The 13,555-nt window shown below is 59.0% G+C and overlaps 6 protein-coding genes across 6 annotated transcripts; 4 read left to right on the forward strand and 2 right to left on the reverse strand.

Moving 5' to 3' along the window:
* Positions 1-103: 103 nt before the first annotated feature.
* Positions 104-1,100, forward strand: SCHCODRAFT_01217798 (40S ribosomal protein S9). The gene is made up of 5 exons (XM_003026375.2): positions 104-132; positions 181-204; positions 287-341; positions 391-707; positions 761-1,100. Exons 1-5 carry the CDS (start codon positions 125-127, stop codon positions 936-938), a joined length of 582 nt encoding a protein of 193 aa, XP_003026421.1. The 5' UTR covers positions 104-124; the 3' UTR covers positions 939-1,100.
* Positions 1,101-1,409: 309 nt separating this feature from the next.
* Positions 1,410-1,976, forward strand: SCHCODRAFT_02520789 (uncharacterized protein; the record flags this gene model as incomplete). Its single annotated transcript, XM_003026374.2, has 2 exons — positions 1,410-1,886; positions 1,941-1,976. 2 exons carry the CDS (start codon positions 1,410-1,412, stop codon positions 1,974-1,976), a joined length of 513 nt encoding a protein of 170 aa, XP_003026420.2.
* A 3,771-nt stretch (positions 1,977-5,747) lies between these two features.
* Positions 5,748-6,839, reverse strand: SCHCODRAFT_02126844 (uncharacterized protein). The gene is made up of 2 exons (XM_050341878.1): positions 6,318-6,839; positions 5,748-6,255 (listed from the first exon to the last, which is right to left on the reverse strand). Exons 1-2 carry the CDS (start codon positions 6,751-6,753, stop codon positions 6,239-6,241), a joined length of 453 nt encoding a protein of 150 aa, XP_050197150.1. The 5' UTR covers positions 6,754-6,839; the 3' UTR covers positions 5,748-6,238.
* On the forward strand, positions 6,529-9,653 carry SCHCODRAFT_02644583 (uncharacterized protein). Its single transcript, XM_003026373.2, has 3 exons — positions 6,529-7,821; positions 7,872-8,846; positions 8,898-9,653. The coding sequence occupies exons 1-3, from the start codon at positions 7,128-7,130 to the stop codon at positions 9,023-9,025; spliced, it is 1,797 nt and encodes a 598-aa protein (XP_003026419.2). The 5' UTR covers positions 6,529-7,127; the 3' UTR covers positions 9,026-9,653.
* On the reverse strand, positions 9,578-11,273 carry SCHCODRAFT_02644585 (uncharacterized protein). The gene is made up of 4 exons (XM_003026281.2): positions 10,994-11,273; positions 10,782-10,929; positions 10,547-10,728; positions 9,578-10,495 (listed from the first exon to the last, which is right to left on the reverse strand). The coding sequence occupies exons 1-3, from the start codon at positions 11,253-11,255 to the stop codon at positions 10,641-10,643; spliced, it is 498 nt and encodes a 165-aa protein (XP_003026327.1). The 5' UTR covers positions 11,256-11,273; the 3' UTR covers positions 9,578-10,495; positions 10,547-10,640.
* Positions 11,274-11,369: 96 nt separating this feature from the next.
* Positions 11,370-13,445, forward strand: SCHCODRAFT_02693964 (uncharacterized protein). Its single transcript, XM_003026371.2, has 6 exons — positions 11,370-11,732; positions 11,783-11,884; positions 11,933-11,995; positions 12,042-12,083; positions 12,133-13,157; positions 13,249-13,445. Exons 1-6 carry the CDS (start codon positions 11,672-11,674, stop codon positions 13,354-13,356), a joined length of 1,401 nt encoding a protein of 466 aa, XP_003026417.1. The 5' UTR covers positions 11,370-11,671; the 3' UTR covers positions 13,357-13,445.
* The last annotated feature ends 110 nt before the right edge of the window (positions 13,446-13,555 follow it).

Below are 13,555 nucleotides of genomic sequence, written 5' to 3' on the forward strand. Positions count from 1 at the left end.
TGCCATCTCAAACTGTACAGAGTTCGGCAAACCCCGAAATGTGGCTCACATCACGTGCTGTCCTCCCGCCGCTCTCCCTGATCGTGTGCTCCGCCGAGGACAGTCGACCCCCGTCAAGAACAAGATGCCCAGGTAATGTCCGTCGTCGCTGTTGTATGCGTTGTGCTGATGGTCGTACAGGGCGCCGCGGAAGCACAGCAAGACGTGAGTGTCGTCGTTCATGCAAGATCCACGCGATGTGGAGGGATATACAGGAGAGCTAATTTTTGGCCCTGTCCCATTACAGTTACAAGGTCCCCCGTCGTCCCTTCGAGTCGGCGCGTCTCGATGCTGAGCTGAAGGTGCGTGTCGTGACCTTTCCTATCTCATCGCGTCCTCATCCCCCTACAGCTCGCAGGCGAGTATGGTCTCCGCAACAAGCGCGAGATCTGGCGCATCGCGCTCACTCTTTCCAAAATCCGTCGTGCTGCTCGTGAGCTGCTCAAGCTCGACGAGAAGGACCCGAAGCGTCTCTTCGAGGGCAATGCCCTGATTCGCCGTCTTGTGCGCATCGGTGTGCTCGACGAGAGCCGCATGCGTCTCGATTACGTGCTCGCGCTCAAGATCGAGGACTTCTTGGAGCGCCGTCTCCAGACCCAGGTTTTCAAGAGCGGCCTTGCCAAGTCCATTCACCACGCGCGTGTGCTCATCCGCCAGCGCCACATTCGGTATGATAATTCTATCTCGAGGAAGTATTGCTCAGACTGACGCGTTTCTTCAGTGTCGGCAAGCAGATCGTCAACGTGCCCTCCTTCGTCGTCCGCCTTGACTCCCAAAAGCACATCGACTTCTCGCTGACCTCGCCGTACGGTGGTGGCCGCCCGGGTCGCGTCAAGCGCAAGCGCATTGCCGCTGCTGCCAAGCGCGAGGAGGGTGGCGACGAGGAGGAGGAGGAGTAAATCACTCGCCAATCTCGGGTGCCCTAGTTGTATTCCATTCGCCTCGCTATGTATCATGTCCACGATATGCTGTTATGGTGCAACATTCATATGCCATCTCCCCCATGCTTGTATCGATATCAACGGAAGTCTTTGAACTTGCCTGGTCTGCGGGTCGTTGCATGGTTTGGCGTTGAGGGGCGAAGGACAGCAAAGAGGTTGGTCTGCATTGGTGAGCACGGCGCCCGGGATGTTCGACCCAGTCCTGATCTGGAGCTGCACCGCCGGGCCGCGGTCCTGACCAGTCTTGACCTTGATCTGCTCGCTTGCAATCCTCTGCCCGTCGGTTCGCACGACAGCAGCCATGGCAGCGTCCCAGCTCACCTCACGCCTTGGCTCCACCGCCCTTCGAGAAACGGCTAGCAGGCCCAGCTCACGCGACACCCTCCATCGCCGCCGCCCCTGATCGCCCCACGACATCATTGCTTGCCCATGACCTCCACGCCCACCAGCGCCATGCCCGCCTCGCGCTCTGCCCTGCTTAGCGCCGCAGAGAAGTTCTGCACGGCCTTCGCCTCGAACACGCCACCCGACGAGCTCGTGGGATACTTCTCCACGCTCTACCAGCCGACGGCGCTCGAACACGGCGAGCCCGCGCTTGCGCCCTTTATCGGCCGCCCCTTCGTCGGGCTCGCCGCGGTGCTGAAGTACTTCGAGCTCCTCGCGAGCCTGCTCACCTACGAGAACATGGACTTCTCGAGCTTCGTCGTCGACCCGGAGGTGCGAAGGGTGGCGTGCCGAGGGCGCGCGGTGTTCAAGTGGCTGAGCACGGGGGAGAGCTGGGACGAGACGTTCGCGTACATCATCGATTTCGACGAGGGCCTGAAGGTTACGGACTACCAGGTGTGGGCGGATTCGGGGGCCGCGTATCTTGCGAGCCAAGGGAAGCTGAACGAGGTCAGGGAGAAGGTGCGTATATCGAGTGCGGGTAGTGATCGGGCCGGTGGCTGATTCTCGACTTAGGCGCCCAAGGTTGGCATGGAACAGAAGGGTCCATGAAGCGAGTGTTCATGAGATCGACTATGTATTGGTATGCTCTGTATATAGGTATGCAGTGATCCTTCCGTCTTTCACCGGTTGCTTATCGACGACGTCAGCCCTTTTACTCCAATTGTACTCTACTCACGATGCGCTGTTTTGTATACTTTGAAAGCCCAGTTCTTCCGCCCGGACACAGCTGTCTATAGTCGAACCCACGGTCTACGAATGCCCGCACGTTCCACTGTGTTCCGACACCTCGGGGAAGCTCGCGAAGGCGAGGTCTTCCGGTTCGAAGCGCAAGCCGCCTGCTACCAGGGCAGACAAAGTTCATCAGCTATCGGAAGATCCTCCGTCTGTCTCGGCAGGCGTATCTCTTCCTCCAGTCTACCGGTGCGTCCCATGTTCTGTCTAGCTGAACCTTGTGAGCGCACGAAAACGTTAACCTTGGTAGTCGAAGGGAGGTATGCTCGACCGGACAAGGAAGCCATGCGCTTTCGACTGAGAACCGGAGAGATGCATGTATGCGACTCCGCGATGGATGGATGGACGTTTGGAATGTGGCGCGCTGGATAGGGCTTCTTCGTCCGAACGCAGTCCGTGCTCAGACCTCAGAGGCGCACCTGCTCATTGTAGCCACTCCGAAGAACATCGGAGTCGACGCCCAGCTAGAAGGTGAGAGCATCGATGCTCGCGCCCACGGCGTTCCCGATTCTACCGTGGCGCGCTCGTTGAACACCTTACCCGCAGGACGATACCTCAGGATGCTTGATGGGCTTCAAGAGCGCGGCGGTGGCGCGCATGTGTCCTCTCGCCACAGTATACAGTTCGCTCACCTTCGGACGCGCACCCCGTGATCCGCTGCGTTCATTAACTCGGTGGAGCGTACCGCAATCGTACTGCACGCGTGTCCCGCGACGCTATCGCGTGCGATATCGCAAGATGGCCGGAGAAGCTCGAGGTTGCGAATACAGAAGCCCGGCGTCGCGAAAAGAGAAGTTGGCGTCTATGGGCGGTTCCGAGCGACGCGGCTCACCTGTGGTCGTCTTCCTCGTCAGCGGCCGGCTTGGGCGTCAGCGGGTGATCTACTCGTGAGCGGACTGCTCTTCTACGAAAGACGACCCAGCTCATCAGCGCAAAGCTTCCTCGTCAGCGGGTACCTTCTTCGTTAGCGGCGCTTCTGTTCATCAACAACGATAGCCAGCCATCGGCGGTCGACCGCACATCAACGTTGAACATCGGCCGGTGGGTACTCGCCACCTCGTCAGTACCCACATACCTCATTCCGTGTATAGCTAGCTTTGCTCTGCAGAGGTGTACGCTTCGGGCTCATTGGGAAACGCTCGCGTTATGGAACCCTCGTGATAGCTAGGCGTCGACGCGGATAGGCCTTCCCCACGGCAGTGGCCCCGTTCATGTCCATGGGTCCGTGCCGCGCATCCATCGCTCGGTCTTGGGCTCACGGAACCCGTCTCGCATACTTTGGTGTGGGTCGCATGGAACCATCTCGGCGTCGATAGGTCTGCTGCACGCGTCGATAGCTGTGTTCCGCGCGTCCCAAGCTATGCACAGCGTCGATGGCGCTGCCCCATGACGCCGCGGCGCCACCAATCGGCGGCGACGATAGGTCGACCCCGCGTCGATAGGCGCCTTCTGCGTTTATCGTGGGTTAGGACGGCCGTCTCGTACCAGATTATCTTGAGGCGGTACGCGGGTCGAGGTGGTTCGTAGAGCGCGGTGCTACAGTCGATTCGCAGGGCGCGGCGCGTGATCCGTTCACTGTGCAGCTCGGTTTACGGGTGAACGACCTGAGATAGGACAACTCCGGGATGGTCTGGGGACGCGACTGAAGATGACGGTGAGGTTCTTCAGATCATTATTGACAGTGGAGGCGTGTTCTTCTCCCGGCTCTTCCCTTCCAAAGCGTAGCTGACGTGCTTCGCAGGCATTCCGGGCCTGGCTTCCGCATCGAAATCCTCCTCACGGTCACCTCGCGTTCGTGAAGCGCAGATATTCTCGCCAACCACTTCAGCACGCATACCATTCATGTTATGTTCACAAGGCAACCTTGAACTCAGTGAAATATCTCTGCACTTGTCTCTAGTGACGTTGTCTACGACATCAACATATCTTTCACGAAACATATTCAGCCTACGCGGACAATACGCCTGTGCCTCCGCCGACTGTACGCCTTCTATACCCGCGGACGAAGCCTATGACTGACAGCTGCCACCCAGCTGTGAGTACTCCCGCATCTCGATCTGCAGATCCGTGAGCTTACTCGACAGGGTCTGCCACTTAAGATCTCGTCCGTAAAGACTACGTCCATGTCACGGAATACGCCGTATCGAGTTGACGCGCATGTCGGTCTGTCACGGTTGATTGTTTGTGACAAGACGTGCGCGTGACTGGACACGCCTCAAGCAGGATCAACAATGTGGCCTGTTGTTCGACGGCGCTCATACCGCACGAAGGCGCCCATGGAGTGTCTTTCCCGATGCGCACGCACGCCAAGTCCCTTTAGACACCAACGACCGTCGGGCTGCACCCCAGATTGCCCGCTACCATGACGGGCTTTGCGAATTGTGGACTGTTATGATGGTCAATGCGATGGCCACTGCCATTGATGTGATGGCGCTCAAACTTCCGCCCTCTATTGGAGTTTATTGGAGTGGAGGGTATGCATACAACAAGCGGATGAAAGCCTACGAGCGTGGAACAGTGGAATAGCTCGGCGGCGGGGGCGGTGATGCGACCATGGCGCGGCGCAGCGAGAGCTCTCTCCAAGCCGCTGGTCTAGGAAAAATCGGAAGTCCCGACGCGGTGGGTAGCCGAATGCCATCACAAGCCTCGCGCTAGACGGAGAACAATGGCCCTCGCGCGCATGCGTGTCTGCATCTATCAACACGCGCACGGCCTGCATTTATCGCGCTAATCATCTTTCCAAGCTACTCTATCACGCTTCTCACATGCGCATTCATCCCTCTGCGGGGTCTACCGACGCTGTATCTCGCGCTTGGACCCATACTGCACTGGAGGTATCTCGGACTCTCTCGGACTCTGCACGCGTTATGCCCGAGCCTACCACGCAGCGTTCATGCTAGTCCCGAGCCCACCATGATCTCCCCGAGCGTCTAGAGGCCCGACTGCTCGCGCCGTGCCTCTCCGCGCAGCTCAGGGAGGGACTCGACATTGACCATGCTGTCCTAATGGGCCTCCAAGGACTTTCGGACTTCCCAGTTCGGCGAGGGCGCTGCGCTCAGCACCCTTCAGCTTCCGGTGTATGGCGCAGAAAATTGAGCGACAAGCTCAAGGAGCCATTCAATGGCGGAAAGCAGAAGAAGTCGGTGGATCGACAGGTACTGAATAGACGGATCGCAGGGGGAATGGGCGGAAGGGCGCGATATCCGTCGAGCGCCCACTCCCAGATCGACGCGGGACGCACGATGACGGGTGGGCGCGTCGACTGCCAGCCGGTGCTTGGATGCCTCGCACCGGTGCAGTGGATTCGTGGCGCACACGGGTATCTGCCCGCGCCGACGCGTTGACAGCGCGCAGGCGGACGCGATGGGAGAATTTTTGCGGGGTGGGTGGATCGGGAGGGCGAGACTGGAGACGTGCGCGAAAGTGATTGGTAAGGACGCGCGGGGGCAGGCGCGTCAGAATTCGAAGGCGCAAGCGCGGATTGGAGGCAGGCCCGACCGCGGATTGGAGGAGAGATTTAAGGCGAGTGCTGCCCAGTGTCCATCGCTGATGGTTATCCCCCGTGTTCTGAGCAGAACGTGCAGTGCCCTATGCTTGGCATTTCGCGCGCGCCCCACGCATTTTTGGCGCACCGGTTACCAGCAGGCGCGCGACTGAATGCGTTGGCAGGCGGGGGAAGAGACGGGGTGACGTGTCGGATGGAGGGGTGACGTGCGTGAGGGGCAGCCGCATTCGCTGGGGGAGACGCTTGTCAACCCCATCACGTTGGGTGTGGCGGCGCTTGGCCGGCAGGCACGCCTGCTTGGGCGCCTATCGCACCTTGGTGGACCTCATGATATGTTGCCGATTCTTTAGCCTAATAGGCGCAGTGTGGGCTGCCGGTGTGGACATGAAACGCGTCGTGGGAGATGCGAATCTATATTTCATTATGTTTTCCTGCCCGGCGAACAGTCGTGGCGTAGATGGGAAGGTGAGCAGCGCAGCACTTGTTGGGGTGGAAGTACGGGACTTGGACGTGCTGTGGGTCGCGCTGATTGGTATTTTGTGTCAGAGGGCGACGCGGGGCTTGGTCCATGCGGTCAGGACAAGGGATTGCCTAATCAGGAAGTTATTATATGAGATCGGCGAGATCTGTAGCCTGATGGGGATAAGCCGTACCCACGCGCGTGCTCCAAACAGAAGATCTGGACGTGGTGGGCCTGCGCGACCAGTCTCGGAGAGTGCCTGCTCGCGGCCAACCCGCGGCCATGGAGACAGAGGCTGAGAGACTGCGCTGCGCGGGCCGAACCTGTGCGCTCGTACCAAGGCCAGTCACAAGCGCAGGGCCGTCCAGTGGCAGGCGACCGGATATGGACATGGGGGACCGAGTGCGGGGCGGACCGGCGCGCCTGAGATGCGAGCTGACTCGACTCGTCTCTTGCGCTGACGGTCTCCCCAGTCTTCGCGTCGACGCGGAGCGCGTTGGACGTCGCCGGCGGGGAGGCTGGCGGGCGCGCTCGGGGAGACCGTGGGGCGTCCGAGAGGGACGGGCGGGCGTTCCTAAAAGCCAAACAGCCAAACAAGGGCCAACAGCCGCCCGAGATATCCTCGACATCTGATCGATCGCCAGATGCAGCCAAGTCAAATGTCGGACAGGCGCAGGTGCGCGTTTATTTAGCGGAATGAGACCTTGTTTGGCTCTGTCGTCGCTCGCTTGGGACGCCGTCGTCGCCTCTTGCTTCCTCCCACCACCATCGCTGCCACCGACAAAGGCACACCACCGACCGCCACTGCCCCGCGTCGATCCTGTCCGCCCTGGCCGAGCCATTATCACCTATTTCAAAACCCGCTGACGCCAATCGAGCAACATCCGCTCTATTAATTCGTCCATTACACCCGCAATTTCCTCTCGCTTTCCTCCCGCGGACGCACAAGCACGCCGGCCCTGCCCCGTATCTCGCCCGATCGTGTATCGCCCGGGCTCCTCAAATGCCTGCCTTCCCGGTTCCTCATCCCGCCCCGCGTGTCGCCCCTCTCCCCAGACCGCAACACCAACACATGTCTTCGCCCTCCAGCCCGACATATCCAACCTTTGGCGGTCGCTCCCCCTACTCTTCGGGCTCCAGCGCCTCCTTCCCCAACGAGGACAGCCCGGGTCCGGACTCCGCATACGAACCCGTCCAGAATCACGACGAGCCCGTCGTCGTAGCCTCCCCCTCCGACTACTCCTACCATCTCGCCATACCAGGCATGGCCGTCTACGCCTCTCAGTCCGACCTCCATTACCCCTCGGACGAGCACGACGCCTTCTCTTATCCGACCTCGCTCATGTCGGCGTGGAACACCGACGCCAAGAAGCGCTCCCTCCAACACCTCTATCCGCAGCAGCAGCAACCGCCTTCGCATTCCCTCCCCGAACTCGACCGTTCGTACAAGACCCTGATGGCATATAACCAGCAGCAGGCCGCGCAGCAGTCGTATCAACCGCAGTCCTCTGTCTCTCACCATCTCCCCAGCACTCAGAGCTACTACGAGCTCGATGGCGGCGACTCATGGCAGGCCTATCCCTCCAGCCTCGGTCAACAGCATCTCGGTCAGCAGCAACAACATCTTGGACAGCATTATGCGGGTCACGGGTACGCTGCGGTCAAGCAGGAAGAGCCGGCGATGTCTATATCGAGCCGTGAGTCATATGTCTATGAACGGCGTCCCGCTGTCTTACCCCTGCCGCAGATCAGCAACAGCAACAGCCGCGCGCCGTGCCTCAGTCGATGCACGCTTACCAGTCGTCGGCAAACATGCAAGCATTCTACGACGAACCCCACTCGCAGTCATATCGCTCGCAACATGCATCCCATGTCACCATCCCTTCCTCCTTTGAGCAGCAATTCGTGCATCTCTCTGACGTCTCACCCGTCGAGTCGTCTGTCTCGCCTGTCGCTGGCATGCAGCAGCCACAGCCCCAATATCCCTCCGATATGACTGTCTGCGACCCTCACTTCGTGAGCGGTCGGCGCCAGCGGGAAGAGCGGTATGGTACGGATCGCACGTCGGAGCCACAGGGCGAGCGTGATGGCGACGGGGAGGACGACGCCGAGGGCGAAGAAGACGAGAGCGACCGCGGAGATGAGGATGTTGATATGGACGGCGATGATGTCGCAGAGCTGGAGGACGATGATGAGTACGTTATTCGTCGCGGTCGCCGCAATAGCGCGCCTAGCGAGGTTGGCGAGTCGCGCAGCCTCCGCTTGCGCTCGACGCCCATGCGCACGGCGGCGGCTCGATATAATCCCTACGCCTCCGAGTCTGCACCTCTTCGCCCTCGCCGCGCTTCCTCCATGACAGCCGCTTCCTCCACCTCCTCGACCGCGACCCTCGACGACATGTACCTCCCCACGCTCAACGGCCAGCCGGTCACGACCCGCCGTCGACCACGCCCCGCGACCAGTCTCCCCATCCCCGTACCCGTGCCGAACTTGACGAAGAAGTCGCGCGGGCGTCGCGTACCTACGGCACCGACGCCTGACAGCGCCCGGCTCGCGACAGTCGTGCGCGCGAACGCAGACGGCCAGCTTCAAGGCGGCGGGCGACGAGGCAGCACGAAGGGCCTTCGCTTGTATACGTGTAAGGTGGCGGGGTGCGGGAAGTGCTTCGCACGCGGTGAGCACCTCAAGCGGCATGTGAGGAGCATACATACGCATGAGAAGCGTGAGTTCATTGCTTCCCTCTCGTCTTCGCCTATACTCACGCCCTCTCCAGCCCACAAGTGTCCATATCCTGGGTGCGGGAAGGACTTCAGCCGGCACGATAACCTCGGCCAGCATATGCGCGTGCACAAGGACTACGTCCTGCCCAAGGGCGTCAGCCTCAACAGTTTCCGCGCATAACGGCGCACGCGACCACACCGAAGCGACGTCGCGATGATGATACCCTGTACTTTTCCCTGGATGATTGACGTTTATGTTGTTGTTGTACGCCTCTTCACACTTCCTTCGCTCGTTTCTCTTTCACCCTTCACCCGCTCGTTCTCCAAGCATGATCTCAGTTGGGCTGTTGGTGTATGTATTCATCGCGTAGGTGGGTAGGTATGCGCCTAGGCGTGTACTTGTCTGCCTGGGCGTATACTTGTCCGCCTAGGTCTCTGCGCGTTACCTTGCCGCCTTCCTTTCCTTTCGCGTCTTGCTTACCCTTTCTTACGCCTTTCTTCTCTTGTTATTCACGGCCCCTTCTTTGTAACATTGACATCGCTATACCTTTATGGACGAGTGACGGGCTTTTATGGCTCGTTTCTCCGCCACTACTCTGGCTCGCTTCCTCCACCACTACTTTGGCTCGCTTCTCCACTACTACTTGGCTCGCTCGGGACACACGCGTACGGACGTTGCTGTTGTTTGTTTGTTCGATTGTTGTAGTTCGTCAGAATCGCCACAATGACTCGATTGGTTTATCTTACTGTATAAAAGCCTAAATTCCGTACCATACTACTCACAATGAATGGGTTGGGTTCATCAGGAAAGAAATGACGATGGGTCGATCAGGAAGGAACGGTGCTATTGGGAGCATGGGTCACTAGCAGTAGAATGGGATCCGCGGGAACGCCAAGGTCGCTAGTGGTCAAGTTGGTTTACGCGCAGCGCACGTCACCGGCCGGCCCCCAAGAGATCGTCGACATGACGAGACTCAAGAACCAAAGCGCAATGCAGGCCTCAAAAGCGTAATGCAGGCGTTGAATACGGGAACATAACGAGCGCACGGGACCAGAACGAGCAGCCGCACAACCGTGATAGTGATAGGCAGAGGCGAGAGGGTCGGGCGTAAGGGTAGTTATCAGATACGACAAGACCTGCGTCGTCGCCCGCGTGCGCCGACGGAGGCAGAATCTGGAGTTTGCGTGGTTGGGTGACACACAGACATGGGGACGAGGGCGGGTGAGGGAGGCAGTGCCGCCGGTACGGTGCCTTAGGACTAGCGTGCCTTGCCCTCAGCCTTTTCCGAATGAATTGCTGTCTGTGGCGCGACCAGGATAGCGGCCTCGCGACCAGGACAACGGGCTCGGCCTGATATACGACTTCGCCTGATTTATGACTGCTCGGGCGCAGCGATCTTGCCCGAAGCCGAGGGCGGCTTGGCGGGGGAGAGTTTATTCGTGAGGCGCGCCGCCTTGGGTGTTTTATGTGTTGGTATTTTAGGCCCGGGAGGGCGGATGCCGGAGGGCTGAAGGATCGTTGGGGAGGGAGATAGGGATTGGGACTGGGCAGGAAAACGGAACTAGGCAGTGGTAGGGTGCATCTATAAGCCAGGTATAGTGTTACAGGATGTGTACAGCAAGGGAGGATAAATGCGACGGGGGCGAGGCCCTGGGGTGATGTCAGTGGGTGGCCGGGTGTGCGGATGGGAAGGAGACGTACTGAGATATGCATAGGACGAGAGCAAGGGCACATTATGCGGGTTTCGACGAGGCGAGGACGAATAAATATGGAGGAAGGGCGAAGGAGGCGGTGGCTACGCGTCATCGGTCATTATGGCGAAGAACTCTTGTTCGTTGATCTCGCCGTCTTGGTCGAGGTCGAATTCGTCGATCATGGCTTGTCTACGAGAGGAAAAGTCAGACTGGAGGGAAGAGGTAGGGCACGCAACACGCACAGCTCATCGTCCTCGAGGCGGTCGCCAATCTCCTTCGCGACGCGCCTTAGGTTTCGTAGGCTAATCTTCCCCGTGTTGTCATCGTCAAACAGCTGGAACGCGCGTCTTATCTCGTCCATGGGGTCGCGCGCCAGTATGCGCTCGCTCACTGAAATCACGAGATCGCGTCAGCTCACATCCCCGCATCAAAAACGCGTCTTTCGCGTACTCACTGATCTTCGCAAAGTCCTCAAAGTCCATGAGCCCGTGCCCCGTCTTGTCGTGGTCGCGCAGAATCTTTAGCACCTCCGCCTTCTTCATGTCGAACCCGAGCGCGCGCATGGCGACCTTGAGCTCGTGGTAGTCGACGCAGCCATCCTTGTCGGTGTCGAAGAGCTCGAAGGCTTCTTTGATCTCTTGCTTCTGCTCCTCGGAGAGTTCTGGACGCGCGTGGGTGCGGCGCTTGGCCTTCTGAGCAGCGGAGGAGGAGTACATTGTCGCGGTCGGGGTAGAGACGCGTTGTTGACGCCTGTTGACCGACGACTTGCCCATGCGCGTCGCGGAGCACGTGTACCGGGATATGCCGCACTCGAGGTTGACTTGCGCCCTCATGGCTCCAATCGCATGGCTCATTCGGTGACTTCGCCAGAACTCTCGTCGAACAATAGCAGAACAGCATAGTAACGCCCACTGAGATCTGTCTACTGTGTCTTCCTCGACGACAATGCGCTTGGGTTCCTTATTGTCTTCCGGTGGAAGCCGACCATGTCGCCGAAGTGGACTCCCCCTCATAAGGTACTCGAGGGGGACGAAGTGAGCTCAGCATCGCGCCCACTACCTTCGAAGTATTTGCACAACGAGCGCCCTGCAAACCCGCCTTCATCATTGTCATCCTCCATTCACCATCCGTCATGACTCAAATGCAGAGCGCCCCCTCTTGCTCTGAGCGACCTGAGACCGTTGGTGATAACGGTACGTTCTCGAAAGCTCTTACTGCGCATAGGAAGTGATGCAGAATACAGCAGATTGTCTTCCCCCGACCATACAAGTCCAGGCTCCATTTGAACCCGAAGCGGAGGTGGTACTCGCTTTCCTAAGCAAGGATTCCTTGGAAGATGTTTCCGGTCGGTCTTCCCTTCTCGTTATGATGCGGGCACTGAATACGCATACAGAAGAGTTGAAGGGCTTTTCGGTGCTCTCCTCGGAGGGAAAATATCTCGTCGTCGGCCCGTCAGGTAAGTCCGTCCCCATGCGTTATACCATTCGCTGAGAAGGTTATAGACGTCGCTCCCGCGTACAATGATCACTTTGTACCCTTAGAAGGTAAGTCTGACGCTTGGCTCATCGTTCGTTCGCTTACCGGTGTCCGTAGCGGTCATCGCTCGTCACAAGGGACTTGAGACTAGGCTATCACCTCACCCATGCTTCATCCATCGCTTGCCGACCGAGGTGTTGTGCGCCATCTTCCTTATGTGCGGCGACCAGAACAAGGTCTTCGACTATCCGCGCGACGAGCTCATGGACCCTGTCGGCGTTCGCGACGAGACCACCTTCTACATCCGATCGACGGTGATTATCGGAAGCGTCTGCTGGCGCTGGTACACGACAACGCGCGGATGCCCTCACCTGTGGACCTTGGTCGACGTCTCATTGCCCCAGCCTCGCGATATTTCTGCCTTGCGACTCAGCTTGAAGTACTCCAAAGGTCTCCCTCTGACATTACGGGTCAACGACTTCTACCAAGTGCCCACGCGGAGAACCGATGTTTGCCAGAAGTTCATGACTCTCGTCGCCGCTTCCGACAGTCGCTGGCAGGAAATATCCATCATCTTGCACTCCAAGTCTCCGACGGTGCACGAGGTGGTCGCACCCCTGCTACAGGTGGCGGACGGCTCCTTCACCTCCGTCAAACGGGCCATGCTCCGCTTCTTCGCGGATGACTTCGACCGCACAACTTCGTCTCGCCTCTGGCAGATGCTCTCTGCTTCGCCTGCGCTTCACGTCGTGCAGTGGTTCTACGTATTCGTTGACGCGCCGTCGTCCGTCTTTCAGCGCCTCACTCACGTGGGCATAGAAGTGATCCTACCCGAGGATCTCATGGCGCTCGTCAGCGCCTGCCCTCAGCTGCAAGTCCTCCAAGCGGTCGTCCAGCCTGCGGACGCATTCGTCGGTAGGAACGATGGTCACCTCATTCAGACGCTGCCTGCACCTATACACCTGCCCCATCTTCGGGCTCTCTCACTTCGAGGGATGCACGACTGGACGCGCTTTTTCGACGGGATCACGGCGCCCAACATTCGCCGTATGGAGATGGCCCTCGCGGGTATCCAGGCCAGCGCGATAGGTGCTATGCTGAGCCGCTCGACCGCGCGTCTTGACATGTTAGCTCTTCGCTGGGTACGGCCTGGGTGCGACGACGAGATCGTGGCGCTCCTTCGCAGCAGAGAATTGGAGCAGCTGAAGGTGTTTCGCTATGACCCATACGAAGGTCGCGAACCTGGACATGATCACTTCGATCCCTCCCCTCACCTTCCACCCAATCTCACCGCTCTCACAAGCACTTACGAAGCGGCAGAGCATGCATATCGTTCATTGAGTAGGTTTTAAATATCGCATTGTGCTGTGATATCGTACTTTGAAGGGCTGAAGGGACCCCTTTATCTCCTGTGTCTACTCTTCTGGTAGTTCTGCAAGCCTTTGAGTGTAGCTCTTCGTCTTCGGGGTAGCGGAAGAATACATAGTTGCGGTCGGAGGAAGCAGACGCGCTACGACGCGGGGCACGTGGACCGGTATCA

This window comes from Schizophyllum commune, assembly GCF_000143185.2.
Source record: "Schizophyllum commune H4-8 unplaced genomic scaffold SCHCOscaffold_16, whole genome shotgun sequence".
Lineage (NCBI taxonomy): Eukaryota > Fungi > Basidiomycota > Agaricomycetes > Agaricales > Schizophyllaceae > Schizophyllum > Schizophyllum commune.